This window comes from Hibiscus syriacus, unplaced genomic scaffold (assembly GCF_006381635.1).
Source record: "Hibiscus syriacus cultivar Baekdansim isolate YM2019G1 unplaced genomic scaffold, ASM638163v2 tig00111689_pilon, whole genome shotgun sequence".
Classification (NCBI taxonomy): Eukaryota; Viridiplantae; Streptophyta; class Magnoliopsida; order Malvales; family Malvaceae; genus Hibiscus; species Hibiscus syriacus.
The window spans coordinates 688,671-714,875 of NW_024063154.1; the positions used below are offsets into that span (position 1 = coordinate 688,671).

Genomic DNA, 26,205 nt, shown 5'->3' on the forward strand with positions numbered 1-26,205 from the left:
GCCAAGCTAGTTTTTAGTCTTAAGAGCCCCTTTTCCCCCCATTTTTTTCTTCTCTCTTGGAAGAAGAAGATGATTGAAGACTCAATAATTTCTTCAATTAGATCCTCTTGTTTTGCTTTCATTCCAAACCTGTTGATAAGAGAAAGCTGATTCCTGCTTTGCTTATCTGTAGGACCCCTGGGGAAGCTGCTGGTGGGTACTTCCTTTTCAATTTCCAAATGATGAATATTCTTTACAAGTTGATAGTTGTTTTAAATTTCAACTTGTCTGTCTTAGTTCTTTTGTTGTTTTATGGGAAATTCAGATAAGTTCTTAGGAATTCATTTCCTTTTTGCTTTTTATCACTTTATGGTTATTCAACAATTAATTGGGTGTTTTTCAAAGGGCAAAAATTAGTCTTTTCCATGATCTCTATTTGGGGATGATCATATAGTAAAGTGGGAAACGTATCTTCTTTCTATGGTGTGGAGATAATACTGTTTGACTGCATATATTTTTTCTGAATTTGCTCATATATTTTTTGTTCTTGTACCCCCTCCCTCTCTCTTGATTTCCTCCTAGCTGATTCGGATGACTTATTACTTGTGTTCATCTGACTGGCATTACTCTCCTAATATTATGACTTTACAGGCAATTCAATACCAATTTCTATGGTTCATCGGCTGTTGTGATTCTAATTGATGTAAGAGGGATTCAGTGAGGATTAAGCTCCTCAATCATGGAGGATCTTTGTGAAACACAAGAAAATGGTAAAGTAGCAGATGGCAACCTTCAGATTATTCGGCACTCACTGTTCCAACCCTGTGCCGGATTATCATCAATTTGGTTTGATTTGAGAGTCTTCTATGTTAGAGTCAGCAATTTTCAAGTTGATGATTCGACTCCGGAGTTTCTAACTCTCAATCATATCCCCTTAGAACCTGACACCCTTTTGGAAGTTAATGGAATTAGACGCAGCATAGACTCTGATGAAGTATCTGTACTCCTTAGAAGGGATCGTGTAGACAGAAGATCAGAAGAAGTCACCTTTGTGAGTACAGATAATGTTAAGTTGACAGGAAGTGTGAAATTCGAGGTGTTTGATAAAAAGGATCTCATTCTCTCTGGTCTTCTGGAAATGTCTGGTAATAATGGCTTCATCGGGGAATCAAAAAATATTGTGAAACAATGGAGTATGAATTGTGATCCAGAGATCACATCTGGCAGTGTTTTCCTGAAGGGAAAGCTTAATTCTTGTCCCATATTATCTCCACCGACCATTGAGGTTCATGTTGCTGGTTGCTTCTCTGGAAAACCAATAATTTTAACCAAAACATTGCAACTTAATTACCGGAAGAAGCATAATCGCAAGGGAGCATTGGAAGCAATCCCAGAATATAAGAGCACCGAGTGCCAGAAAGATATGTCACCTGGATATATGCAGGTAACATACCTGACAATTCACTATTGAAATTCCATTCCCTTTCTGTTCTGTTCACTTTAGTGGACTGAGTTCAAGATATGCTATGTTTGAGCCATGCTTTGACACTGTATTCTTAATCTTACCGTTTTAGTAGCTCATGATCTGTTTGTTTAAGGATGACCATTCTTAAGCTTTGGTCAAGTGCTGTGATTTCAAATTCAGTGAAATTTTTATTTTATGTTAGTTTCCTTCCTCCGTTTTAAGGCTGCCCCGTGCTTCCTGTCTCAAACCATGGTCCATACTTGCAAGATTTGGAATGGACCGGGAAACAGAATCTTTATCCTATACGTGTCATCAGCGTATGGGCAATGCACACTTCTAAAGTGATAGGATATTGAAAATAGATATATTTGTCTGTGGAGGCAACTCATATCATGGGGAAACAAATTTGTGTCAAACCCTCTTTAAAAGAATTTCCTGTAAGCATTAGGTATTTGTATTCGTAGTATCTTCTCTGGGATCCCTTGGATTCTCTATTATTATTTTTAGAGGATAAAAATGTCTTGGATTCTTCCAGACAATACAACACATAGCTCATTTCTAACCCATCGCTTTACTTTTCAATTTCCATTCATAGTTATCAGAATACAGAAACTACAAACAATTGAATGATGAAGACTACAACAATATCTTCTGGAGAAGAACAGAGTACATGGATAATGAAGACGGTGAGCTCTCATGGTTCAATGCAGGTGTAAGGGCCGGCGTAGGGATCGGTCTTGGCGTTGGTATAGGAGTTGGCTTGTTGGTTCGCACTTATCAAGCAACCACCCGTACCTTGAAAAGGTCAATTATCTAAAACCTTGCATCTAAATTGGTATTACAGTCCCCTCCCTTGAGATCCAAAGCCATATATACCACCATCTTGTTTATGACAGATTTTGCGCAGATTTGCAGCTAGTTTGTTAGATAGTTTAAACATAGGGGAAGTAAATGTGTAGGCATACATGTTGAATACTGTATGACTTGTATTTCCCTGTAAATAACTATGTTTTTGAGTAAACTGGTGTGTGCGTTCAGAAAAGCATTAGTCCTATTTCGCATTTTGATAGTTTTTTAGGCTTAAGTATACTTTTGGTATATGAGCTACACTTAATTTTCAATGTCGTACATTTTTTTATAAAAAAAATTACATACATGAACTATTTTGTTATTAACGAGTTAGACTATTTCTGTCACGAAAGTTGAGTCTGATCCCTTAAATCAGTCAAAAATTGACGCGACATACTTTTCAAACCAAAATTCTCCATTTACTTAAAGTGAAATAGTACAATTAGTCTTTTTAGGGGTTCACTATTTTTAAATTGGTTAAGAGTTCATATCAACTTTCATGATGAAAATGGATAAACTTGCTAACGATAAAAAAAGTTAAAATATGAAATTATAACTCGTATATATGTAATACGAAATTATTACTGCATAATTGACTGAGCGAACGTAGATCAACCGGCTGCTGGTGCATGAACAGCGTCGGAACCAGAGTGATCGTTGCCAATACATTGGAGTTTATCATGGAATCCCCAGATAGTGGCAGACTTGATATCATCTTGGATAATTTGTTTGGAGAATTCTTCATGGTTTTACTCCAGTATGGCCTTCCCTCCAAATTCAGTTGGTAGATTTTCCCCGTCAAAGTATGATCTCATGAGCTCCACGCTGTCGGTATTCCTAGGGCACACAAATTTCCCCTTGTGGAAGGTTTTTGTATCCATGAAATACTTAACAATCTGCGAAAAATGAAAGCAAACCAATTCAGTTCGTATTTTGCCCATACATCAATCAGTATGAGCCAATATCACCTCATTTAGCTTTCCGAAAATTGTTCTGAATATTGTTTAGGGTTATTAAACACGACTAAGCATATATAGTTAAGTCCAAATACATTAAAGGCGGAGTGAACAAGGTTCATCCATGGCAGCCTAGAATATATGCAAAATATGAAAAGTCGTTGCAGAGGATAGAACTCAAACCTTCCAGAATGCTTCAAAAATTCTCGGGATTATAGAGAAATGCTATAGCCAACCTCTTGGGATTAATAGTGTTGTGTGCCGACTTGATGGGGGCACACTTGTGCTCAATGTCCACCACGATAAATCTATCAACCATACCATCCGTCTTGGATAAATCTATCAACGCTGACTAATACTAGGATCTGACAACCTAGTTCAACCTGCTGCATTACACTGCAAAACTTGGGAGTTATTATTCAGAAATAATCAACTGAAATAGCAGGTAATCAGCTTTTAAATTAAAAAGTTTGAAGTGAGAACTGAGAAATTAGACCGTATACCTTAACAGTCAAAAAAGTTGCAGAGAAAATCTGCTTTCAGTTCTCCCCACCCAGAATACCACCACACCATTACAGTCTAAGGAAGTAACAAATTTAAGAACCAAAAAATAGAGCAAGAATTATGAACTAAATCAATAATTTCATTGTATACACTAATATTCAACAGCAAACAATGACATAATGCTGCAGGATCACACACCTTGGAAACAAGGATGAGACCTGAGACATAAACTTGAACCACACCTGAGACCAGGCAGCTGGCTGGTTTCATATCATTTCCACAGAAGAGCATTATTTTCATAAAAGTTGCCATAATTTTCTATCGCAACTAGTCTCCCTATGGAATCAATTCTTTGACAAGTTACAATATTCATATAAAAAGCAGTGGCAGTCAAAACATTGGTCACACAAATTACAAAATTTAAAAAAAAAATCGAAAGAAACATGATTCAACAACTGCTAAAACTTTCAGAAGAAAATGGGATAAATCTGATGAATTCTGATGTCATGTAATACAAAAAGTCTGTAAATTTAAATGGAAGGAAAAGTATAAGATTGTTTAATCAACATATAACGCCTAATCACCATCAGCAAGAGAGCAAAACGATGATGCCTTTTTGCATCGGCCTGGTAAGTAAAAGTAAACACTTGGGTTGTCCTAGTTCAGAAGTTCTTATTTTCTTAGCAGTAGCACAACTGGTATGGCCAAACCTAGTGCTTGTTCCATCAACACAGTAAAAGCTTTATCTTTTCCAAATTTTCCTGCTTTTATTTTTCTAATACGAATATATAGAATTTAAACCTGATAATAACCAAGAAAAGCTTCCGCATTAGTAAAAAATGAGTAAAAGAATATCAATACCAAAAGATAAAAGGAATAAAGACAGATGAACAGATACAAAGATGTAGCGAAAGAACTGAAAAAACAGATAAAACTGAAGTGGTAACTTTTTTTTATGTATTTTGATCATTCAATTTTTGGAAGTTCCATTTTAATTATTTTGCATAGACATATCTCAACAATAATGAAAATTTGAAGACATAAGGAATTAAGGATCCAGGCGGACTCGAACCACCAACTTCACAAACCACAATGTTTGAGCGCTCTGCCGATTTTGAGCTTATGGATCCACAACCACAAGGTTCACAGATAACGGGTTCTAATTCCAACCGCTCGTAATGACCCAAAGGCAGGGTAAAATAGTTATTACAGGGCCCCCAAAATTGGGATTCAACAGCCTAACCAAAACACTGGCCACTCCTCCCTCCACAGTCTAACCAGCACCAAAACTATTTTTTTTTTCAACAGAACATCTTTAATTATAGAAGTTTAAATCATAAATGTTCCAGAAATCATAGTCCTTATACTTTATTTAAAAAAAATCTATATGCTACTTAAAAAAAAACTTTATTTTTTTGAAAATCTTGATCCTCCCTAATTGCTGACCTGACTGTTGTAAAAGAAGACAATAACATTTTTAGTGCACTCTATTTACATTTTTTAACAATTTGACACTTGCTCTTTAAAATAAAAATATATATATGATAAATTAGACAATACATTTTTTAATCATCAACATTATGATATTTTAAGGATCAAATTGACAAAAAAATGCAAATGTAATGCGTTAAAAAAAGTTATTTCACCTTTCTTATAACTATCAGGTCAATCATAACAAAACAAAAATTAAGACCAAGATTTTCAAATAAAAAATAATACAAAAACTCAACTTCATAAAAATAAAATAAAATATAGGAACTAAACTTTAAATTCTAAAATATTAAATATACCCTAAACATATTTAAACTTACTCCATAGGTGCTCCATAAACAAGTATCTTGCCACATCTAACTTAACAAAATCATGTTCCACAAATTACATGTAAAATTAATCCAGAAGATTTATATGTAAACTTAGATTGGAGTTGCAAAAGATTTTACATGAAAAAGATCAAAAGAACTCTGCGACTAAGAACTCAAGAGAAATATGATTGCAAGCTAGTCAATTTTCGTGTCTGATAGCAATGATTTGGTTACATATATCATTGGTGCAACATAAAGCCAAAGTTTCAGTTCATCGGCAATCCTAAAATAATAAGATTGTCTGCTAGGTATTGCAAAGAATTCACCATGTTGTGAGTATTTGGAGCAATTTTCCATGCAATAGTTCCTGCATAAGGTGCTTAAAGCTTTCCAAAGGAGTGAGTCTAACATATAGTCCTGCAACACAAATTCAACAAGTTGATTCACATGCCCTTGGATGGAAAGAGACTATAACTAACGTAACAAAAAAACATTAAGTTGCTCACTTCTCACAGAAATAGCAAGAAAATCCGAAAAGCTCTCTGCTTCACCATCAACACAAAGATGCGTTGGTTAAAATCTGGATGGTAGCCTCGGCTGGAAAGGAAGCAATTAGTTGGATCAATGAAATATACAACTTATTTATGAACTAATACGTGATCATATCCAGCAATACTATAAGAAGACGACGCAGACCTCCACATTTATACCATGCCCATAATACAGTAGAGTAATAACACCCACCCTTCGGTTACAGTTCATATAAACAAAAAAGGTCAACCTAATATTTATTCCATGCCCATAATTCCCAGGGGCTGCCATTGAACTTGCTAATCATATTAATGAGAACCATTGCAAGTTCAAAAGACTTGAAAACACATCAGTCATATGGAGATATATGATTGTATTAACTAATTTGGTATCATATCAAAACCAAGCATAAGAAATAGAGTTAACATTGCATTAAACATTTTGGGTTAAAATGGCAAATTAAGCAATATACCTTCTTAGTTGCTCTCAGAATCATATTCAGTTTCATTCTAAAATGCTTTGATAGGAAGTGGTATTACTTGGTTTGCATAAACCAGCAAATCACAAATAGGCAACTGGAGATGCATGAGAAAATTAAGAAACTAGACCACATCTCTTGTGCCATCTCCCCATAGCAAACAAAGAAAATTGAAACTTTATTAGGATTTTTGACCCACAAAGCAAGCCCACCTGTCATGGAAAAGGTCGGATAACACCACAATCAATTACTTAGTTTCTTTTTCTGTACAATTTTTTCACCTCGTGTATCTTCTCAGCAAAAAATTTCTAACCATTGATTCATTAACACATAACTGCTACTTGCTAAACAGACTACATGTAGCAGAACAAAGACTCCCTCATCAATCTACAATAATGAGACAGGTTTAACAGAACAAAGTTATACAATGAAATAAAGCAAAAACTAACAGACCACCGCAAACAATTTTACAGTGTGTTCTATTTACATATAGAGTTCATGATTAAATATCGAAAAGAAGTCACCATATTGGAAGTATGTAGCAAGATTCTTTCTCATGCAAAATGTTTCTGAATAAGTTGCTCAACACTTTCCAAGGGTGTGTATAACATGCAATCCTGATCAGCAAGTCCAACAAGTTAATGGGCATACCATCAAATGAAAAGAATAGAATAACTAAACATGCAAGAAGTTGCTCACGTTCCACAGGGTATTGAAAAGCTTAGGAGTCTAAAAACCTCTACACGTGTCATCAGCAATACATTGTTGCCATAGGTAATAGGATGACAACAGCATCAATTGCAAACAAAGCCATCAGTTCCTTCAATGAAGCATACTACTTATTTGTGAACTAAGGTATCAACCCAGCAACAGAAACAATTTACAACAAACCAAATAACCACTTCTCTTATAACAAAATACATCCTTATTAAATAAGGCTTCAACCACAGGCTGAGTGGAATCTATACTAATTTCACCCCAATAATTCCCAGGGCCACTATTGAGCTTTCTATTGTCAATCACATAAATAAGAACATTTGGAAGCAAGACAAGTCTAGCAGTGATGAAAGTATAACTGTCCACGGAAATATAAGATGTTATAATATAAATGTTGGTATCGAATCGAAATCAGGTATGAGATGTGAAAGATAGTTTGGTTATGGAGCCCAACTAACATACAAGTAGCATTGGACATTTTGGGTTAAAATTGCAATGAAGAATTATACCTCGTTAGTTGCAATGGTACTCAGAGAAACCATATGCTCTCCAGAATCGAATTCAACTTAAATCTATCAAATGGCATACGTTTTGATACGGAATATTATTGCATGTTTTGCATAAAGCAGCAAATCGAAAATAAGGAGTTAGCAATGCAGGAGAAACGTAAGAGGGAAGAGGCCAAGACACAAAAGGGGAGTGCCGGGGAAAATAAATAAATAAACAAAATATATTTCCCGTGCCATCTCCCCCGAAAGACCAAGAAAATTGAAATTTTATTAGGGTTTATGACCTGCCATACAAGCACCTGTAATGGCAAAGGTCGCATAACACCAATATCAGTCACACTGTTTCTTTCCCCTTACAAAATTTTCAACTCTTATATCCTCTCTGCAACAATATTCTCACTCTCAATTATTCAACTGATAACAACTACTAGCTGCTAATCAGACTACAACAATAAGATCCATGTAACAAAACAAAGAATACCTCATCAATCTACAGTATAGAGACCGGTATAAATCAATAAATAAATCAAAATGTAACAAATATCCGCAAACCCTTTACAGCTTGTTTTTTCTCCGAATGCATTCAACACCACGAAAATCATTGAACAATACGTCATCGTTGAACAGATCGCATCAAACACCAAAATCAGTCATCATATCTGAACAAATTTTCAGCTGTAAAAAAGTCAAAGAAACAACACGCAATCAAGAAACCAGAATAAAGGCAGATAAAATAAGGGTTCAAGATTGATACCTCATGTATAGACAAAGACCCAAATATAGATATCCGAGTTTGAAAAAATGATCAAGTGGTCTCTTTAGAGAATAACTGACTAAAACACAGATATCAGCTATAGCAAGTAGCAACCTTCAAAAGAAAAGTGGGTGTCAAACTCTAGCTTAAAACATCGATGAACAGAACAAACGACGTGGTAATTGAATACAGAAACTTAAACATTAGCATACCTCAGTAGATATATGAGCAAGAAATCGATTCTAGTAATCGCGTGAGCGGAAAACATGTTACGAATCAAAGAATGGAGATTGGAGAGGAATAATGGGTTCCAACAAAAGAGGGAAAACACAAAATAAAAGATAACGAAGCGCTCGTCAAACTACCTGAAATTTCGATCAAGCTTAAAGAAACAACAAGAGAAAAGCATAACTGTACAAACTGAAGAGGCGCGCCATTACATTTATATACAGAGTGGCGGATATTTTTGGAGCAGAATTTGAAATATCTAACGGTTTTGATTGTTTCATGGTTGACAAGATCAACGGTTGGATTTGAGTGATACACTTATTCCTATGGATGTTGGTTGGTCGTGGTCCTCGTGGAGAAAGGCAAGCTAGGCGTGAACTGCTCTTGTTTCTTAGACCAAGAAGATTCTGGATGGGCCTTAATAGGGGCTTTTTAAGGCCACGATTTCTGGGTTAAAGGATCAGGCCCAAAAGGAAAGAAACTAGGGTTGGAGAAATATGTGTTGCCTGTCATAATATTGCCAAAGGACGAGTTAAGCATTAGCGAATAAAAAAAAGTATATATAAATATATATATATATATATATATATTAATAATAAATAAATTTTAAATTAAATAAAAAAATTAAAATCATCATCAGTAAAATAAATAACTAATCAATAATGATAATTAAACTTGAATAATTCACTTTTTAAAAATATTTTTTTTAATGAAACAAATCAATAATGATAGTTATTATAAAGAAACTAATAGAAAATTTATGATGAAGTTTGTTTGTGATTCCGAAAGAGGTCACGATCTGTTTGTTTACATTTTTTCCTTTTAAAATAATGCTTATAATTCTATATTATTTTTTTTAAAATGACTTTTATTAAATAAAATAATAGTTCAAAGTCAAAGCAAACAAATATCCTGACCAGAACCGTACATGTCACATAAACTAGGTTCATTGGATTTGATAACTAAAGGGTTATAGTGAACCATGAAGGGATTTAGTGTATAAATAAAGTTGGTACACAAAATCACTTTTAATAGATATATTATTATTATTAGGGAGGAGCAAGTAGAAAACTTAACGTGGAAGGTTTAAAAATCGGGTTTATATAATATTTCAGAGTTGCTTGTGACCCAGTTATTCTTAAAGCTGGTTCACCTTTTGTGCTTTTGTCCAAGACACTCTAATTATGTGAGAAGCTCTTCTTCTTTTTGATAGAATATGCTTTACTTTCTTAGTTATTTTCAGAGCTCCTCTTGTCGTTTCTTAATGGACAAGGGAAACAAAAACTATGTAACCTCCATGGAAATGCTCAACATGACTTTTGAATTATTTCCATTACCGACGGCCCATTTGGACTCTCAATGTTACTCAAAAACCAATGATATTGTCTTTTAGACTAAACATGTTATATATTTTCCCAACATTAATATTTTTTCCAACTAATGATTTGAATGCCATTCTCACCAATATATTAAATATTACATTCATTTTCTTTTAATTATATTATGTCTAGAATAAGAATTTTGTTTATTTGAATTTTTATTTCATTTTTAAATTAATAAGTAATTACTTGTTGAGTAAATATATTAAATATTTTTATTTAATTTTATACATTTAAATATTTAATATATTATTATTTTTAGTATTTCTAAAGTTATATAGTGAGATTTACTTACGAGCGAATGAGTTAAAAATTAATTTTATTTTATTTTCTTTAAATATTTCAAAATCTTATTCTCAAAAAACAATCCTACCATTAGCATGTGCCGCTTGCTGCCTCTACGGCAATTCAGTTTATTTCCTTGTAAGAATTCCACGTGGTCCCATAAACACGCGAAACTAGTTCCTAAGTTTTTTTTATCCTTTTCTTATAGTCTTTGCCCACCGAAAGTTTTATTTTACGAATCTACGCTTCATGCCTTCTTTATTTATTGCTGCAACATTTTTGTCGGATGAATGAGATGATCAAACTTGGCAACGTGCAAGACACAGAGTTCATCCCTTCACTTATGGCTGCGTTTCGTTTTACTGGAACTTTTCTTCTTCTAGCTCTGCTACTGGCAGTAAATAAAGCGAGTAAGCTTTTTCACTCCTTTCTTTCCACAGTTTAATAAAAGCTTCTGAGATGAATTGCATGGTAAATGTTGAATTAAACTTCTTTCCTTTTATCTCCCTCTATATTTAAAATATTACTTTGTTGTTTGGCTCCGTTTTGGCTCGAAAATATGTAAAACTTTCTTTTTCTTTTCAATTTTTCTTGTTTATGCAAACTTTTCTCTGGCAAGGAAAAAATTCAGATTATTCCTTTACTTTTGCTTTTTAGACAACGTAAAGCAGTGGCAACGGTTCATTTTACGACATATAACGGGAAATTTGCACCTCTTGAGAAAATATGAGAGAGAAGTTTAAGTGTTTAACAACGTACGTCTTTGTTTGCAGAATCCCAATCATTTATTGGTGTAAATTATGGCCAAGTTGCCGATAATCTTCCATCACCGTCATCCACGGCAAAGCTTCTCCAATCAACTTCAATCCAAAAGGTCCGACTGTACGGGTCCGACCCAGCAATCATCAAAGCGCTAGCCAACACCGGAATTGGCATCGTCATCGCGACGGCCAACGGTGACATCCCCGCCTTAGCTTCAGACCCAAATTTTGCCAAGAATTGGGTGAATGCCAACGTAGTTGCGTATTACCCATCCAGCAAAATCATCCTTGTAAACGTTGGCAACGAGGTTATCATGTCTGGTGATAACAATCTGATATCTCATTTGTTGCCAGCCATGCAAAATATCAAGAATGCCCTGGATGCGGCTTCGTTGGGGGACAAAGTGAAGGTCTCGACGGTGCATTCAATGAATCTGTTGAAACAATCTGAGCCGCCATCTTCTGGGATATTCGACCCGAGTTATGGAGACGTGTTGAAAGGACTCTTAACGTTTAATAATGCTACCGGTTCGCCTTTTGCTATTAACCCGTACCCTTACTTTGCTTACCGGAGCGATCCAAGGCCTGAAACGCTGGCGTTCTGCTTGTTCCAACAGAATCCGGGACGTTTCGATGCCAACACGAAAATCAATTACATGAACATGTTCAATGCTCAGGTAGTCCCGTGAACATGTTCTGTAATGCCCCCTTAAAATGATTGCTTATTTTAACACATACTAGTATTAAATTAAGATTGCAGATGTTATGCTGGGTCAAGATAACAATTTAGTACTATGGTTTAACGTGGATTCATTTCATTGCTTCTACAGGTGGATGCTGTTCGTTCTGCATTGGATGCCATGGGGTTCAAGAACGTTGAAATTGTGGTCGCAGAAACAGGTTGGCCGTACAAAGGAGACAGCGATGAAGTAGGAGCAACCATTGAGAACGCCAAGGCTTACAATGGAAATTTGGTTGCACACCTTCGATCAATGGCGGGAACTCCATTGATGCCAGGGAAATCGGTCGACACATATTTATTTGCTCTCTACGATGAGAACTTGAAACCCGGACCAACATCCGAAAGATCTTTCGGGCTTTTCAAATCCGACGATCTCACCATGACGTATGACGTTGGCCTCTCAAAGAGTAGCAGCCAGGTGAGACTACTGCAACTATTACTGATCAACAGAAATCAACATACTGTTAAGTCTTGGTAGTGAATCTTATCTTTGATCTGTTTTTGTTTTCCTCTCCTCAAGTCTCCGGTGAGTCCATCAACGGAGAAGGCACCGGTGACACCATCGACAGAGCCGAAGAAAGCAGCTTGGTGTGTTCCAAAGCCTGGTGTTTCAGATGCCGAACTGCAGGCAAGTTTGGATTACGCTTGTGGACAAGGCATAGATTGTGGTCCAATTCAACCAGGAGGGGCTTGCTTCGAACCAAATACGTTAACAGCACATGCTGCATATGCAATGAATCTCTACTATCTAACTTCTGGTCAGAATCCATCGAGCTGTGATTTCTCACAAACAGCCATGCTTTCCTCAAACAACCCAAGTAAGTTCAAATTTCTTAAAGCAGATCTTTACTTTTTTGGTGTAGAAAGCAAGTTATTTAATTTTTTATGAATATTTGACACTTTACAGGCACTAATGGCTGTAATTTCCCTGGCGGGGGTAACTGAAAAGTAGAGTAATATTCGGGCAGATGAATGAATAAAGGGCGGTGGATATCTTTTTTGCTGTTTTTTTTATTGTCATTTAGTGAGTTCTTTTAATCTCGTCATCTTTCAATAATGGTATTGGGTAATACCTGATTAGCAATTCTTTTAGGCCCTTTATAGTTGGAAGAATTATGTTGCTGTGAGTGATGGTGATAAGTGTGAAAAATATGTTCATGTCAACTTAGAAATTAGGAAGCCAGGTCTTGTTGAGTTATGTATGTATTTGATTGAATTTATTGGCGTAATATATTATCTTTAATAATGAAGCAGACTAATAAAGCACTGGGTAATCCATGCCTTTTTTTAAAGGTTGTTATAGTTGATTGATTGTTCATACAAACTTCTCCTCAACTTGCCAAAAAAAAAAATTACATTGGACTATGGAAGCAAAATACTAATATGCAGGCAACAATTCTTCTTTTTGTGTGAGATATATATGGTCACGCGATGGAACTTTAGTTCACCGAGAACCATAGAAATGGCTTCTTCTTAACGTCGTCAATTCTGTATAAAATAATTTTACCTTTCCTTTCCTCAAATTGGAGTTTTACAAAATAGGATAAAATAAAAGAATGTAAGGAATTTTCAACACCTCGTACTTTCCCTCTCATGTAATATTTTTCCCAAATAAGGAAAATGATAGTGTGTAAATGAATCGAGCTTAAACGAATAAAATTATGTTTATGTTCATTTGTTTATTTTTGAAAGTATTTAGCTTGATTTATGTTCGTTTAAAATTTTAATAACGTGTTCATTTATTTGACACTCATGAACATGTTCATTTAACGTTCGTGAGCATATTCACTCTATTTTCACACTTTTATTTACATGCCAAAAAATGTAAAATTATGTTATAATCATCCTTAATTTTCTTAAGGTTCATAGTTTGAACTCCAAAATTTATCTTATATTCAATTTAGTCCATATATTCATTGATATTTAGAATTTTAAAAAAGAGAGAGATAAAATAAAAGGGGGACCTATTAAATGGGCTTATAAAAGAGATAATAAACGATCTAATAAATAAGCATCTTCGTGAATATAAACAAATCGAACATACATGTTTATGTTCATTTATTAAATGAATATAAAAATTATTCATGCTCATTTATTTAGCTTAGTAAATGAATGTTATACGAACGGGTCACGAACAATTTGTTGAATGTTTTTATTCATTTACACCTCTAAAAAAGATAATATTTTCTCCCAAATTACTTAGTTTTCGTCCCTATTTACCCAATCCAAGCTTGGAGGTAAACTCATTATTATAAGTACTAATACTTGTTCTCTTTCACTTTCCAACTTTAGGTTCACTCCTCCCACAACAGCTAGAAATCAGTTTTTATTAGTAGAACATAAAAGGGAAAATGCAAAATTTGAAAGTTTAGGATTTCAAGAAGGAAAACCTAAGAATGAAGATGCTTAGAGTCTTTTTAATTTATCCAATTATCATAAATTATTTATCATCATTTACAAATGTTATACAAAATAACATTTTAAATATTAAGTTAAAATCTTGCAAATTAATCTGTCAAAAAGAGTCTAATAAATTAAATTGATTTTGTATTTTTGACACATTAAATGAATAATTAATAACATAAGAAAAAAAAGATACACGAATAATATGGATTATACATGAATGTTACTGGGAGTAGATAGCTTCTCTAAACTCCCCCGTCTAGATCCCTAAGAAAGGTCATTCATTGGCCAACCCAATGATGATTAAAAAAGAACCCTAAGAAACTTCATTAATGATTAACGATTTACATTTTCAGAATTAAGCACGAGCTTTAATTGACGTCCAGTGATTATGATACCTGGTTTTCACCCAAGATACCCGTGTTCAATTCCCCGCATCGACTCAAGTTATTGTTGACAATTTTTTCATTTTCCCATTGGATTTAAATTTCTAGCAAAATGTTTTTTTTTCTGGTTGCAGAGATCGTTTCGTTTTAAGTTCAGATGGTTTCGATCATTCTAATCTACAACACTCGGCCACAGAAAGATTTGAAGGTAACTTTTTCCCGTCACCTTCTAAACAAGTTTATGGCTAAAATTCCACTGCAGCCGGGGGTCTTTGTCACTCGTTAAATTGTCTTAGAATCACTAACAATGCTACTTTGGGGTTTATGAATTTGGCTGGAATCTAAGAATACTGGAACGAAGGTTACAAGTTATTAAAATGAGAATGGATAATCAAGTATAAGCTCCTTTGTTGTATTCCAAACTTGTATTTACCATATGCTATGTTTCATTCAACACACATTAGACTGTTTTCACTAATAAAGAGCGGTTGATTAAGCAATCTGCAATCATTACATGCTTAATGGTTATTTGATGACTGTTATAATCTTCCTTTAACATTTTCTGGAAATAGGCCCTCTGACTATTTCTTCCATCTCTTAATGCTTACAGTATTGGGCTGGTGAGTAGCTTCTTTGCCTTAAATTTGATTTAGCGAAGCATTTTGCAGATAACGGTTTTAACTATCGGCTTCGTTGTTATTCAAATGTCTTTGCATCACTTTATTACGGCACAACTTATGGCTTTAATCTTTCAAGTACAAGCACTTAGAATCACTTGGAACTACACTTCCCTGGCAATGTCAAATGAAAACTTGTGCACAATGATTCATATTCCAGATAATGGAAAGCTTGAGGCTCGAGGTTAACAGAGCAGCAAAAAAATCATTGACAATAGACCATATAAATTAACATGCGGATAAAATCAGCTACTGCCTATTACCGAATACATCATTGACCATTCATGGCTTCTTCCAAAAGACGATATCCATAAGCAAAAAAGAAAAGCATTTTGTTTAACCAGTGCCGCCCACCAAACTTAGCCCTCTAAAACGAGCCCTAATCCTAATACACTGCGACATTAAAAAGAAAACCCAGAGATTTAAACACCAGTGGAGCCAAATCCCCCAGCCCCTCTAGTGGTAGCATCCAAATCCTCAACTTCCAAAACATCGGGTGTCATGATCTTCTCAATAATCAACTGGGCAATTCTGTCACCCACTTTCACTTCAAAGTCAACATCCGAATAGTTGAACAAAATCACCCCAAGGGGTCCCCTGTAATCTGCATCGATTACTCCAGCTCCCACGTCGATGGAATGCTTCCAAGCCAAACCAGACCTTGGCGCTACACCCAAAAACAAATTCCCCAAATTTTAATTCAGCCAGCGAAACGAATCATATTGGGTTAATGAAAGATGCTATAGAATAAGAGATTTATACCAACGCGACCATAGGTTCCTTCAGGTACTGAAATGCTTAGATCAGTAGGAATCAACGCTTTTCCTCTAGCAGGCACTTTGGTATCCGTTGCACTATACCAATATATTTTTTTTAAATCCATCAAATTTGTTATAAATTCAGGGAAATTTCCATTAACGATACTGGGTTGAGAAATTACCTTGACAGATCGTAGCCTGCAGCAAGAGCAGAGCCTCTAGACGGCAAAACAGCTTTTTCAGAGAGTCTTTTTACTTTCAAGAGCGATACTGAACCTTGGATAACTTCTTGTACTCCGTTTTGGCTGAGTTTTGGTACTTTAGGGGACGACTCTTTGATTTCAGGGCTGTTGTTAATCAGATCTGCTTGGGCCATCGCGAGAGATCTTGAGAACGGACATAAAAGAAACGAATGATTCCAACAGACTGGTTTAAGGACTAACGATCTTGAGCCAGGGCGATTCTTGTTATATAGAAATAAACCCTGGATTTTTAGGTACCCATGAGATGATGGCGCCATGTGTTCCCGCCATTTCTATGCGCACCATTCAATATCCAACTAAACTCCCCTACCTCCGCTTAAATGCTCTCAGCCGGCAATGGCCTGTGGGCCATTCTCAAGCCCAAACGTCTCACTCTTTTCGTTTCTGGGTAAAATCTTAAAAGCTCCAATGACAAACCCCGTATCAAACGTTTGTAGGATAATAATTTAATAAGGTTGAATATTTTTCATTTTTTTATAAGCATTAAATTTAAATTAATTAAATTATTTATTGAATAACTGAAATTATTAAATGTTTTTATTTAATAAATATAAAAGCTAAAATTAATAATAAAGTATAACATCTAAATTTTAATTTATTATTTACATAAAATATATTCAAATAATTATTATCTGTATAAAACGAATTTAAATAATAAATATCTAAATATTAATATTCGTATATACTTTGAAGTGTTTTGAAATGCCACTGGACCATAGTGCGTTGGCATCCTTAGGCAAAAATAATTCTCAACAGTAACGCAGGTTCTATGAGTAAGCATTCGATCAACATCAATTAATTTCACAATCATCATTATTATTTCAATCTAACATTCATTCAGGTGAACCCTAAAATTATTTTACATACTAAAATATAAATATCAAACTATCATTTAATATATAATTTCACGTAAAATGAATCTAATACATAAATATATAAATCCGTATTACGCATTGACATTTCTATTAGATTGCCTCGCGATCTGGGAATTAGTTATCATATTGGATTTGTAACTCTTCTTGGATCATTTGCATAATTACATTTCTAGGAAACTATGTCTACTCGGATCTAGAGGTTATATTTTTGTGTGATTAATGCTTTCTAGGGACTCATTTTGGAGTTTAAAAAGTGGGTTTTCATCAATTTTTTAATAAATTAACTGTAAACTAATTTAATGAGATAATATATTAATTCTTACAAGTTGATTTAAAGAGCTAAAATATTAAATCTTTTAAAACTATGATTAAATGTTTCAATCTTAATGTTGTTTATGAATAAAATTATGTATGAAAAATTGATCCCGTAATAGTCTTTACAGAATTTGATTTGAATTAATAAAAAAAAAGTTTTGATAAATTCGTGTGGTGTTTTATCTCTTTTATGATTATAATTTAAATATTTTTTGTGGGTAAATTATAAATTTGGTCACTTTTATTTCATTTTCATCTAGTTTTGATGACTAGTTTTTTTATAAATATTTGGATCATTTACGTTATTGATCTATTATAATTTAATCATCAAATTATTAATTTTCGTTAGTATAATAACATGACATGTTAGTAATAAAGTTTATTTCTAATTTGACCCTCAAATTTTTATAACTTTATTTTCACTCTATTAAAAAAAATCTCTTTCAACCCCTCTCTCACGGAGGGGGGGGGGGGGTGGACTTGAGTTAACGTATAATAACATGACATGTTAGTAATAAAGTTTATTTCTAATTTGACCCTCAAATTTTTATAACTTTATTTTCACTCTGTTAAAAAAAATTCTCTTTCAACCCCTCTCTCTCGGGGGAGGTGGGGGGGGGGTGGACTGTTCTCCCAAACTGGCAAACGCCACTCCAAATCACTTGTGCCTCTCATACATTTTTTTTATTTAGTTTTCCCTTATAATTACGGGTAAACCACAGTAAAGCATAAAAAGAAAGCCTTTTGGACAACGATTTTGTCTCCACTAAAATTAGGACTGAGCAACGAAATTGAAAAAATCGAAAAAGTAATACGATTCGAATAAAATGGTTCAGTTTAATTCGGTTTAATATTATACGGTTCGGTTTTCGGGTTGATTTAAAATCTCAATTCTTTTGATTCGGTTCGGGTTTTCTATATGGAACTCATTTGTTCCATATTGAACCGAATAGATAACTTTTTTAAAAAAATTTATAGTTTCAAATGATTTTTTAACCATTCGATTTCGGTTTAAATTTTAAAAAAATCTTTTAATTTGATTCGGTTCATTTTTTAGTAAAAAACTGAACCGAACCGAATACACCCCTAACTAAAACTAATGAAGAAGTCTCAAAAGCCACTATAGTATAGGCTTTCACTGACGTCATCCATTTGGGAATTCCATTACGTTGCTCCTCTTAACCATGGTAATTTATTATTTTTGGTCACTCTATAATTATTTTATTGGAGTATTTGTCAGGGCTTTCAGTTTTCTAAGTATAAATGGTATTTGCGAGTATAGGTTGTCGAGGTCATTAGATCACCTGTATTATCATCTTTTGTTCTCTTTTATAGTCAATGGTATTTATCATTCGGTGAACTTGTGATTGAGATATGCACACCTTCATTGTCTTTTTCATTGATTAATCATTTGAATTAAAAAATGAAACTTAAAAAAATATATATCTCAATTTCTCTCTTAAATGTTTTAGGAGGGCCATGCAAAGAGTATATGATGACGCCATATGATGTAAATGCTTGACAGTCTCATCGATCAAATGATGTATTAGAGACAACATAGACGAAGATCGGAGGTGAAGATAACATCAATTATAGAGTTTAGATTAAAGAAGAGAAAAAAGAAGAAGAGAACTTTTCTTTTTTCAATATGGTCAAAAATAAACTTTAAAACATTAATAGGTCAGATTCAAAATAAATTATATTATTATCATACTAATCATCAAACTAATTTGAGTTACGGTTCAACAATCAAATGATAACAAATTGATAATATAAGTGATTAAAATATAATGATTTAAAAATCAATAATCAAAACTGATAAGAATCAACACAAAAGTGACCAATTTCGTAACTTACCTTTTTTTATTTATTAAATAATAATGGGGATGGATAATTGAACTTTTGAAAAGGTCGAGTTCCGATTTCTCAGCAAGCTCACGTTCCACTGATTTACTTTTTTAAAACGACTCGACAGTCTACCCCAAGTTCCACGGTCGTGACGTATGATGCACCCATCGAAATCCAAAACAGATGAAACAATTTCCCTCTGAATCTCCCACTCTTAACAACCTTCGCGTGCAACCCACCGTTAGACTCATTCAGAAACCGGATTTTCTCAAGCACGTAGATATTATAAAAATATCAGCATAAGAATCCGTCCAATACTAACTGTATTACAGTTGGACGACAAATTACCCTCTTCCTCACTAACTTAAGCGACGCTACCAAAAAGCGCAAGCAAATAAGAGGAAAACTGTGAACAAGGTTTTTGGTATTTCGACTTTCATTCATGGCTTATGCCCCTGCCTCCGCTTTCCGCCACCATCTCAGCGTCAACCCTTCCCCTTCGATCTCCAAAGGTATTTTACCTTCCATCTTCTCGGTATCTAAAACCCTAACTCAGACCGTTTGCCATTCCTTTTCCCGCCTTTTTCCCACTGGTTCCAGTTTTCTGACATTTAGTCATTGAAATGTTAAGAAGAACGGTGACAGATTTAAACTGGTCTCCAAATCAGCGCATTTTTTTTGTTGGCTTACGAAACTAAAAAAAAAGATAGCCTTTTTTAAAGTAAAAAATAATAATTTCAGTTTGAAAAGTATAATGTGAGCGCAATGTTTGTCCATTTAGTTAATTATTCTGAATTTAAGTTTAATTCGATTTGAAAAAGAAACTATTGGACATACTTCTTCGATTTCATTTCTTGCATAATTGTGGTACTCCAATTTCTACTTTTATGCAAAATTTTATCTGATTAATCATATAAAATTGTACAGAATTGAGACTATTGCTAGCGTACCAGCGTACCTGTTCTGCATTATCGTCGAACATGACACTAAGCATTATAGTTTCAAATGTTTTCCTTAAATATAAACCATATCTACAATTGATGCTTCCGATTGTATTATGCAGATGTTCAAGGATCTGACAACTGTATTCCACTTTCACCACAGTGGCTTCTGCCAAAGCCAGGTGACAGTAAGCCTGGAATGGGAACTATGGTATGAGTTATTGCTGCTGCTTTGGTTATATAATTCGGTTACTTTGATTCATGTTGTTCTTCTTCATTCCTAGGCTCGGATTTGTGAATGTTTTGTTCATTTCTCTATTAACACACTGTTATCATATCAAGAATTAGTTCATGGTATGATTAATAATCTTGCTATACCATAGGTGCTTCTTTTTACCTCCTTAATTTTCAATCATCTGTACAGGGAAGTCAGACCAATGTTATGAAGCCCTTGGGAAATGGCAAGGAGATAGATGATATGCCGAGTAGGAAGGATGATTTCGGGCCATCTTTACTTGATATGGAAACTGGGAAGTATCGCTGGCGTGATGAGGAACGAGAGACCCATTTATCTGTTCGCAAAGATAACTGGAGGGATGGAGATAAAAATCCCGGTGACACCCGCAAGATGAACCGTTGGGCAGAGAACTTGCCTTCAAGGCAATTTGGGGAAGCAGGCCGTGCACTCTCTGAGCGGTGGACTGATTCAGGTAACAACGTTTCAAGTTATGATCAACAGCGTGAAAGCAAATGGAACACACGGTGGGGGCCTGATGATAAGAAGGCTGAAAGCTTGGGTGACACGTGGACAGATTCTGGAAGAGTTGGTGATATGCTTCTTGAGAAAGGGTTGTCTCATCTTTCCATTAATGGGAAGGATGATAGGGAGGGGGATCATTATCGCCCATGGAGATCGAGCTCTTCCCAAAGCCGAGGAAGGGGAGAGCCTCTTCATCACCAAATACTATCTCCAAAAAATCAGGCACCAACATTTTCCAATGGCCCGGGAAGTGGAGCAACCTTTTCTGCTGGTCGTGGAAGGGGAAGTTCCGGTGGAAACACTGGGGCTAGTATACCATCTTATCATCGATCTCTAGGAACCTTATCTTTCAAGGGTGAAATTGACCGTGGAGAGCCCTTCCCTTTAAGATATAGTAGGATAAAATTACTTGACTTATATAGGAGGGCTGACATGAGAATTTTATCATAAACTCTTAGAAGGGCCAGTATCAATTCCTTCTCTTACACTGGATGAACCATTGGAACCTCTCTCTCTTTGTGCTCCTAATTCTGATGAAATGGTAATTTCCTTTTTATGTACTATGATGGTGAAGTTTGATTTAGAGTCTTCTGTTGTTTTAATTGCATTCTTCTAGGTTGTGCTGAAGGGAATTGACAAAGGGGACATAACAAGTAGTGGTGCTACTAAGATGCCTAAAGATGGGCTCGCAAGCCAGAACTCTATTGAGTTTGCTCATTTAAGACAAAACAAGACTGGTATCCAATCAGATCAAGATGTATTCGGCTGTTTTGTGTTGATTTTTAGGTAGCATTTAATTTCTGCTGGAATTTGTGTTCAGGAGGTGCAGAAGATATGTCAAATGCCATTGATTCTAAAGAGGAAAGATCTGACATTCCGAATAACAGTTATTCACATTATTCAGAGGGTTCATTGCATGAAAAGCATAGGGGATACCTTAACCTCAATACTATTATTAAGAGGCGGCCATCTAGAGTTTTCAAGGGTGAAGCAGAATCTAAGAAGCCTGCTCCGGAGGACCTTCTCCTTCACTACAAAGATCCTCAAGGAGAAATTCAAGGCCCTTTTTCAGGGGTTGACATCATAGGTTGGTTTGAGGCAGGGTTTTTTGGGATAGATTTGGAAGTCAGGCTTGCAAGTGCACCGAAGCACTCTTCTTTTTCCTTACTTGGTGATGTAATGCCTCACTTGCGAGCTAAAGCAAAACCACCTCCTGGATTTGATGTGTCAAAACATGGGGAACTCCCAGATTTGTCAAGCAGGCCAAAATTTAGTAGCCTTGGAAAAGTTCATGCAGGTGCAAATGAGATTGATATGAGTAGAAACGAACAAAGGTTGAAAACTGAAGCTGAAAGTAAGTTTTTGGAGTCTCTTATGTCTGGTGCCATGAGCAATCCATTCCAAGGTTGGGTTTTATGTGGAGATCATATATTAATTATAATATTGTATATCGCTTTTGATTGCTGAACTCTGAAGGTTGATTATCATAAGGTTTTAATCTATAAAGTTGTTCACAGTTTTATTTGCCTAACACGTCTCGTGTGTTTTTCCTTTTCAAGGTCTGCAAGGTTATCGTACAAATAATCTTAGTGGCTCTCCGTTATCTGGAATAGAAAATGGGAGTGATCTCTATCTCTTGGCAAAGAGAATGACACTTGAATGGCAGAAATCATTACCAGAAGATTCCCCTTATTGTCCAGGGAGAGATACTGCACCTGTAGTTTCAAAACCAGAGATCATCTCTGAATCACCAACACCTGATGCAAAGCTCCTCACATCATTGACTGTCCACACTCTTAAGCTGTATCATTCACAAGGTGCTGATTCAATTTCTGTTCCTGGGGTTAATAATAGTGTTGGGATTTGGCCAAATTTCCCCGCACAAGGTGCATTGGATCCTCTTCAAAATAAGATTGAGTTACAACATACTCGAAATTTTCCCACCCAAGCTCCCTTTGGGGTCGCTCCAAACCTGCCTTCCTTGACAAGTTTACTCGGTCAAAATATGAATAATCCTACTGGTACTTTAACACCTGAAAAGTTAACCTCCACTATATCTCAAGAATCCCTACTGCTAAATATGTTGCAGCAGCTACAACCCCAGATGCCAGTATCAACACAACATATGTTGCTTGAGAAGATCATGTCACTTATGCAGCAACAGAAACGGGAGGAACAACAACAGTTGTTACGGCAACAACAATTGCTTTCACAGGTTTTGCAAGAACATTGTCCCCAGCAGTGTTTGGGTGACCCCTCTTATGGACACATACAGACTACTACAATGCCAACAGTGAATGCATCTGTGGATACCACTCAACTGCAGCCATCATCACAAGATGTGCTTCAGATTGGTTCACAGGTACAACTTCCTGGCACCCAAGATGAACAAGCTAATAACTACATGATTCTGCCTCCACAAATTTCCAATGATATCAATTATGTTGTTAGTTCTGAATCCCCTCTTTTGCATCTACCTCACCAGATGTTCGGTCAGAGAAGATGGGGGACTAACAGCCCGGAGCTGGTTAATGACACCCAAAAGTCTTTGCCAGTGACTACAATTGTTGAAAGCTCGCTAGCGGACTTATCTTCCGGGGAGACTTCTTCTGACTGCCGCACTCTTACATTGGCTCAGTCACGGGACTACACTCAGAAGATTGATAGAATTTTACCAAGTGTCACCTCAGTGAATGATGTGTGTGGAAGCATAGAGCAACTTGGAATTTCTACTGCTAGAACCTATAAAATTGATTTGCCTGTTAATGAGGGTGTTCAACTTACTGCTAAAATTGTTGAACTGCCAGTTGAGAGAGAGAGAAGCAACAATCATCCTTCTGCGGTGAGAGAAAAGAATGTTGAAGCTTGTGAGGTAAGAAAAGCTTCAGAAAAGAAGTCTAGAAAACAAAAATCTAGTAAATCACAAGTTCTGATCAGGCTAAGGGAGTTGCCAATGATTCCTCTTTGGTGCAATTGAAGCCATCTGAAGAGCCTGTTGTGTGTGATGGTAAGACTGCTTCAGATAACCCTACTGGGTCATCTCCAGGAAATAGGGGAGAGAACAAGTCTCGAATAACCCCCATGGATTCTCACTCTGCTAAAAGCTCTTCTGCCGCTAATGTTGTAGTTGAGGTTAAAACTATAGAACCCATGAATGATTCCAGATTTTCTGGTTCTTTCCCAGCGCATAACACATCTAAACAACTTGTGGTACATGCTTGGAAACCTGCTCCTGGTTTCAAGGCAAAGTCTTTATTGGAAATCCAACTGGAAGAACAGATGAAGGCACAAACTGAAATGGCAGTATCAGAGGTTTCTTCTGCCAACTCTATGAATTTGTCAACTCCGTGGGCTGGGGTCGTGGTTAGTTTAGAACCCAAAGTTTCTAGAGAAAGTCAACAAGATGCAGGTATTGCTGAGACAGCTGTTGTGAAACCTGAAAACTCTGCAACTTCAAAGAGTAAAAAGAGCCCATTACATGATCTGTTGGCAGCAGAAGTTTTGGCAAAATCCAGAGAAAGAGGTATAGATGTTCCTACATCCACTGCCCATGTTACCATTACAACTGCGAAACCTATTGATGATGACAATATTGAGGCTAAAGAGACTAAAAATGGTCGGAAAAAGTCTTTCAATGCAAAGGGCATGGTGGCAAAAGCGACAGTTCCTCTTAATACTGTTGATATGCTTGTTAATGGAAGTCCTATTGACAAAGGCAAAATTTCTGACCCATCACAGCCGGAAAAGGAAGTACTGCCTCATTCAAGCCTTTCTTTGGGAGATTTTGTTCCATGGAGAGGGAAGCAGGTTAACTCTTTCCCTGCACCTGCTCCGGCTTGGGCTACTGATTCTATGAAACTTCCTAAATGCCCATCATTGAGGGACATCCAAAAGGAGCAGAAAAAGGATCCGTCTGTCCATTTTCCGATTCCTATCCCAACTCCTCAGAAGCCCCAACTAAGTCAGTGGACTCATGGTGGGGTTTCATCATGGTCCACTGCATCTCCACCATCAAAGGCTACATCTCCTGTCCTGATAAATTCTCATGTATCTTCTCAATCAAAATATAAAGGAGACGATGACCTATTCTGGGGTCCAATTGATCAGTCAAAGCAAGAAGCAAAGCAGTATGTTCTCTCCCCCTACTTTCTCCCTCCCTCGTGCAAATAAAATAAATGAAATGGCACACCTTTCTGCACTAAATGTTTAACGGATTGTCTTGCACATGCTGGAGTGAGTTGGAAAATTGCATCTTTGTTATCACCTGCATTCTAGCCTAGAAAGATAATACAATATGCTATCCTGTTCTGCGACACCTTGTTATTCAGTGTAGCTAAATTCAAGAGATATTTTGCCATAGTCATTATGGGAATTCATTTTGTCGTTATGTTATTTTTTATACTTGCTGACTTAAATATTTGTCAAATTCAGTAGGAATCACTAAATGCAAATATGAATTGTTTGTTGTAAACAGAGGTGATTTCCCTCTTGTAGCAAATGTGGGTGGCTGGGCTACAAAAAGCACTCCTGCCAAAGGAACTACAAAAAGCCGGCAGCAGTCGATGGGTGGGGGACCTTTTGAGCTTGTGTTTCAAAGTCATAATGTCGGAAAGCTGGCGAAGTTAGGTGCCGGAAATGTGAACTCTGGCAATACTGTCGTTTCTAATTTTCAGCAGGAAATTGCAGTCTCCCCAGATGCGTCTTCAAAGGAGGGAGGCAAGAAGAAAGGGAAGAAAGGAAAGAAGGTGAGCCCCGCTGTTTTGGGATTTAACGTTGTCAGTAAACGTATCATGATGGGTGAGATTCAGGTATTTGAGGACTGGGAATTTTGACTCAAGACAGGATCGTAACTTCTGATATTCACAGTTAATGATATTACTGGAATGTCGATGTAAATACATTTGGCTTTACTGTTTGTAAATGTTTCAGCCAGTACTTTTTTTAATCTCCTTTAGAGTAAGCAACAGCAGCAGCAATAACTGAATCTGCTCTAGCGATTTTGTGAAAGTAAATAAAGTTGCGGTAAAGTCCTTGGAGCAG

At 35.9% G+C, this 26,205-nt stretch overlaps 5 protein-coding genes and 1 long non-coding RNA gene across 11 annotated transcripts; 4 read left to right on the top strand and 2 right to left on the bottom strand.

The window, feature by feature from the left end:
- On the top strand, positions 1-2,505 carry LOC120167508 (uncharacterized protein At1g01500-like). Of its 3 annotated transcripts, none has more exons than XM_039176507.1 (3): positions 1-248; positions 624-1,423; positions 2,040-2,505. In XM_039176507.1, exons 2-3 carry the CDS (start codon positions 719-721, stop codon positions 2,259-2,261), a joined length of 927 nt encoding a protein of 308 aa, XP_039032438.1. In that variant the 5' UTR covers positions 1-248; positions 624-718; the 3' UTR covers positions 2,262-2,505. The 3 variants fall into 3 exon arrangements, with proteins under 3 accessions (XP_039032438.1, XP_039032437.1, XP_039032436.1); XM_039176506.1 differs by having other exon boundaries at positions 1-241; XM_039176505.1 differs by having other exon boundaries at positions 1-194; positions 623-1,423.
- LOC120167513 lies at positions 257-22,387 on the bottom strand. The gene is made up of 3 exons (XR_005520053.1): positions 22,376-22,387; positions 9,926-9,950; positions 257-499 (listed from the first exon to the last, which is right to left on the bottom strand). It is a non-coding gene; the product is annotated as an uncharacterized LOC120167513 (long non-coding RNA).
- On the top strand, positions 10,669-13,081 carry LOC120167506 (glucan endo-1,3-beta-glucosidase 7-like). Of its 2 annotated transcripts, XM_039176502.1 has the most exons (5): positions 10,669-10,846; positions 11,210-11,874; positions 12,028-12,357; positions 12,460-12,757; positions 12,847-13,081. In XM_039176502.1, exons 1-5 carry the CDS (start codon positions 10,723-10,725, stop codon positions 12,882-12,884), a joined length of 1,455 nt encoding a protein of 484 aa, XP_039032433.1. In that variant the 5' UTR covers positions 10,669-10,722; the 3' UTR covers positions 12,885-13,081. The 2 variants fall into 2 exon arrangements, with proteins under 2 accessions (XP_039032433.1, XP_039032434.1); XM_039176503.1 differs by lacking the exon at positions 12,847-13,081 and having other exon boundaries at positions 12,028-12,358; positions 12,453-12,600.
- LOC120167510 (deoxyuridine 5'-triphosphate nucleotidohydrolase-like) lies at positions 15,789-16,736 on the bottom strand. The gene is made up of 3 exons (XM_039176508.1): positions 16,346-16,736; positions 16,168-16,259; positions 15,789-16,072 (listed from the first exon to the last, which is right to left on the bottom strand). Exons 1-3 carry the CDS (start codon positions 16,681-16,683, stop codon positions 15,828-15,830), a joined length of 675 nt encoding a protein of 224 aa, XP_039032439.1. The 5' UTR covers positions 16,684-16,736; the 3' UTR covers positions 15,789-15,827.
- Positions 21,567-24,171, top strand: LOC120167505 (protein ESSENTIAL FOR POTEXVIRUS ACCUMULATION 1-like). 3 transcript variants are annotated; one of them, XM_039176501.1, is made up of 6 exons: positions 21,567-21,706; positions 21,782-21,902; positions 21,986-22,570; positions 22,725-22,897; positions 23,201-23,527; positions 23,651-24,171. In XM_039176501.1, exons 1-6 carry the CDS (start codon positions 21,704-21,706, stop codon positions 24,140-24,142), a joined length of 1,701 nt encoding a protein of 566 aa, XP_039032432.1. In that variant the 5' UTR covers positions 21,567-21,703; the 3' UTR covers positions 24,143-24,171. The 3 variants fall into 3 exon arrangements, with proteins under 3 accessions (XP_039032432.1, XP_039032431.1, XP_039032430.1); XM_039176500.1 differs by having other exon boundaries at positions 23,201-23,483; positions 23,517-24,171; XM_039176499.1 differs by having other exon boundaries at positions 23,201-24,171.
- Positions 24,116-26,198, top strand: LOC120167507 (protein ESSENTIAL FOR POTEXVIRUS ACCUMULATION 1-like). Its single transcript, XM_039176504.1, has 3 exons — positions 24,116-25,292; positions 25,640-25,698; positions 25,732-26,198. The coding sequence occupies exons 1-3, from the start codon at positions 24,247-24,249 to the stop codon at positions 25,995-25,997; spliced, it is 1,371 nt and encodes a 456-aa protein (XP_039032435.1). The 5' UTR covers positions 24,116-24,246; the 3' UTR covers positions 25,998-26,198.
- Positions 26,199-26,205: the final 7 nt, after the last annotated feature.

Bases quoted from the DNA above. Each gene is read 5' to 3' on its own strand.
- LOC120167508 (XM_039176507.1), top strand. From the start codon at position 719: ATGGAGGATCTTTGTGAAACACAAGAAAATGGTAAAGTAGCAGATGGC. The intron at 1,424-2,039 runs GTAACATACCTG...TTCCATTCATAG, and splicing joins TGTCACCTGGATATATGCAG to TTATCAGAATACAGAAACTA.
- LOC120167506 (XM_039176502.1), top strand. From the start codon at position 10,723: ATGAATGAGATGATCAAACTTGGCAACGTGCAAGACACAGAGTTCATC. The intron at 10,847-11,209 runs GTAAGCTTTTTC...CTTTGTTTGCAG, and splicing joins ACTGGCAGTAAATAAAGCGA to AATCCCAATCATTTATTGGT. The intron at 11,875-12,027 runs GTAGTCCCGTGA...TTGCTTCTACAG, and splicing joins TGAACATGTTCAATGCTCAG to GTGGATGCTGTTCGTTCTGC.
- LOC120167510 (XM_039176508.1), bottom strand. From the start codon at position 16,683: ATGGCGCCATCATCTCATGGGTACCTAAAAATCCAGGGTTTATTTCTA. The intron at 16,260-16,345 runs GTAATTTCTCAA...ATATTGGTATAG, and splicing joins GCAGGCTACGATCTGTCAAG to TGCAACGGATACCAAAGTGC. The intron at 16,073-16,167 runs GTATAAATCTCT...TTTTGGGTGTAG, and splicing joins AGGAACCTATGGTCGCGTTG to CGCCAAGGTCTGGTTTGGCT.
- LOC120167505 (XM_039176499.1), top strand. The intron at 21,903-21,985 runs GTATCCAATCAG...ATTTGTGTTCAG, and splicing joins TTTAAGACAAAACAAGACTG to GAGGTGCAGAAGATATGTCA. The intron at 22,898-23,200 runs GAGATCATCTCT...ACTTTAACACCT, and splicing joins CACCTGTAGTTTCAAAACCA to GAAAAGTTAACCTCCACTAT.
- LOC120167507 (XM_039176504.1), top strand. From the start codon at position 24,247: ATGGATTCTCACTCTGCTAAAAGCTCTTCTGCCGCTAATGTTGTAGTT. The intron at 25,293-25,639 runs GTATGTTCTCTC...TGTTGTAAACAG, and splicing joins TCAAAGCAAGAAGCAAAGCA to AGGTGATTTCCCTCTTGTAG. The intron at 25,699-25,731 runs AAGGAACTACAA...AGCAGTCGATGG, and splicing joins TACAAAAAGCACTCCTGCCA to GTGGGGGACCTTTTGAGCTT.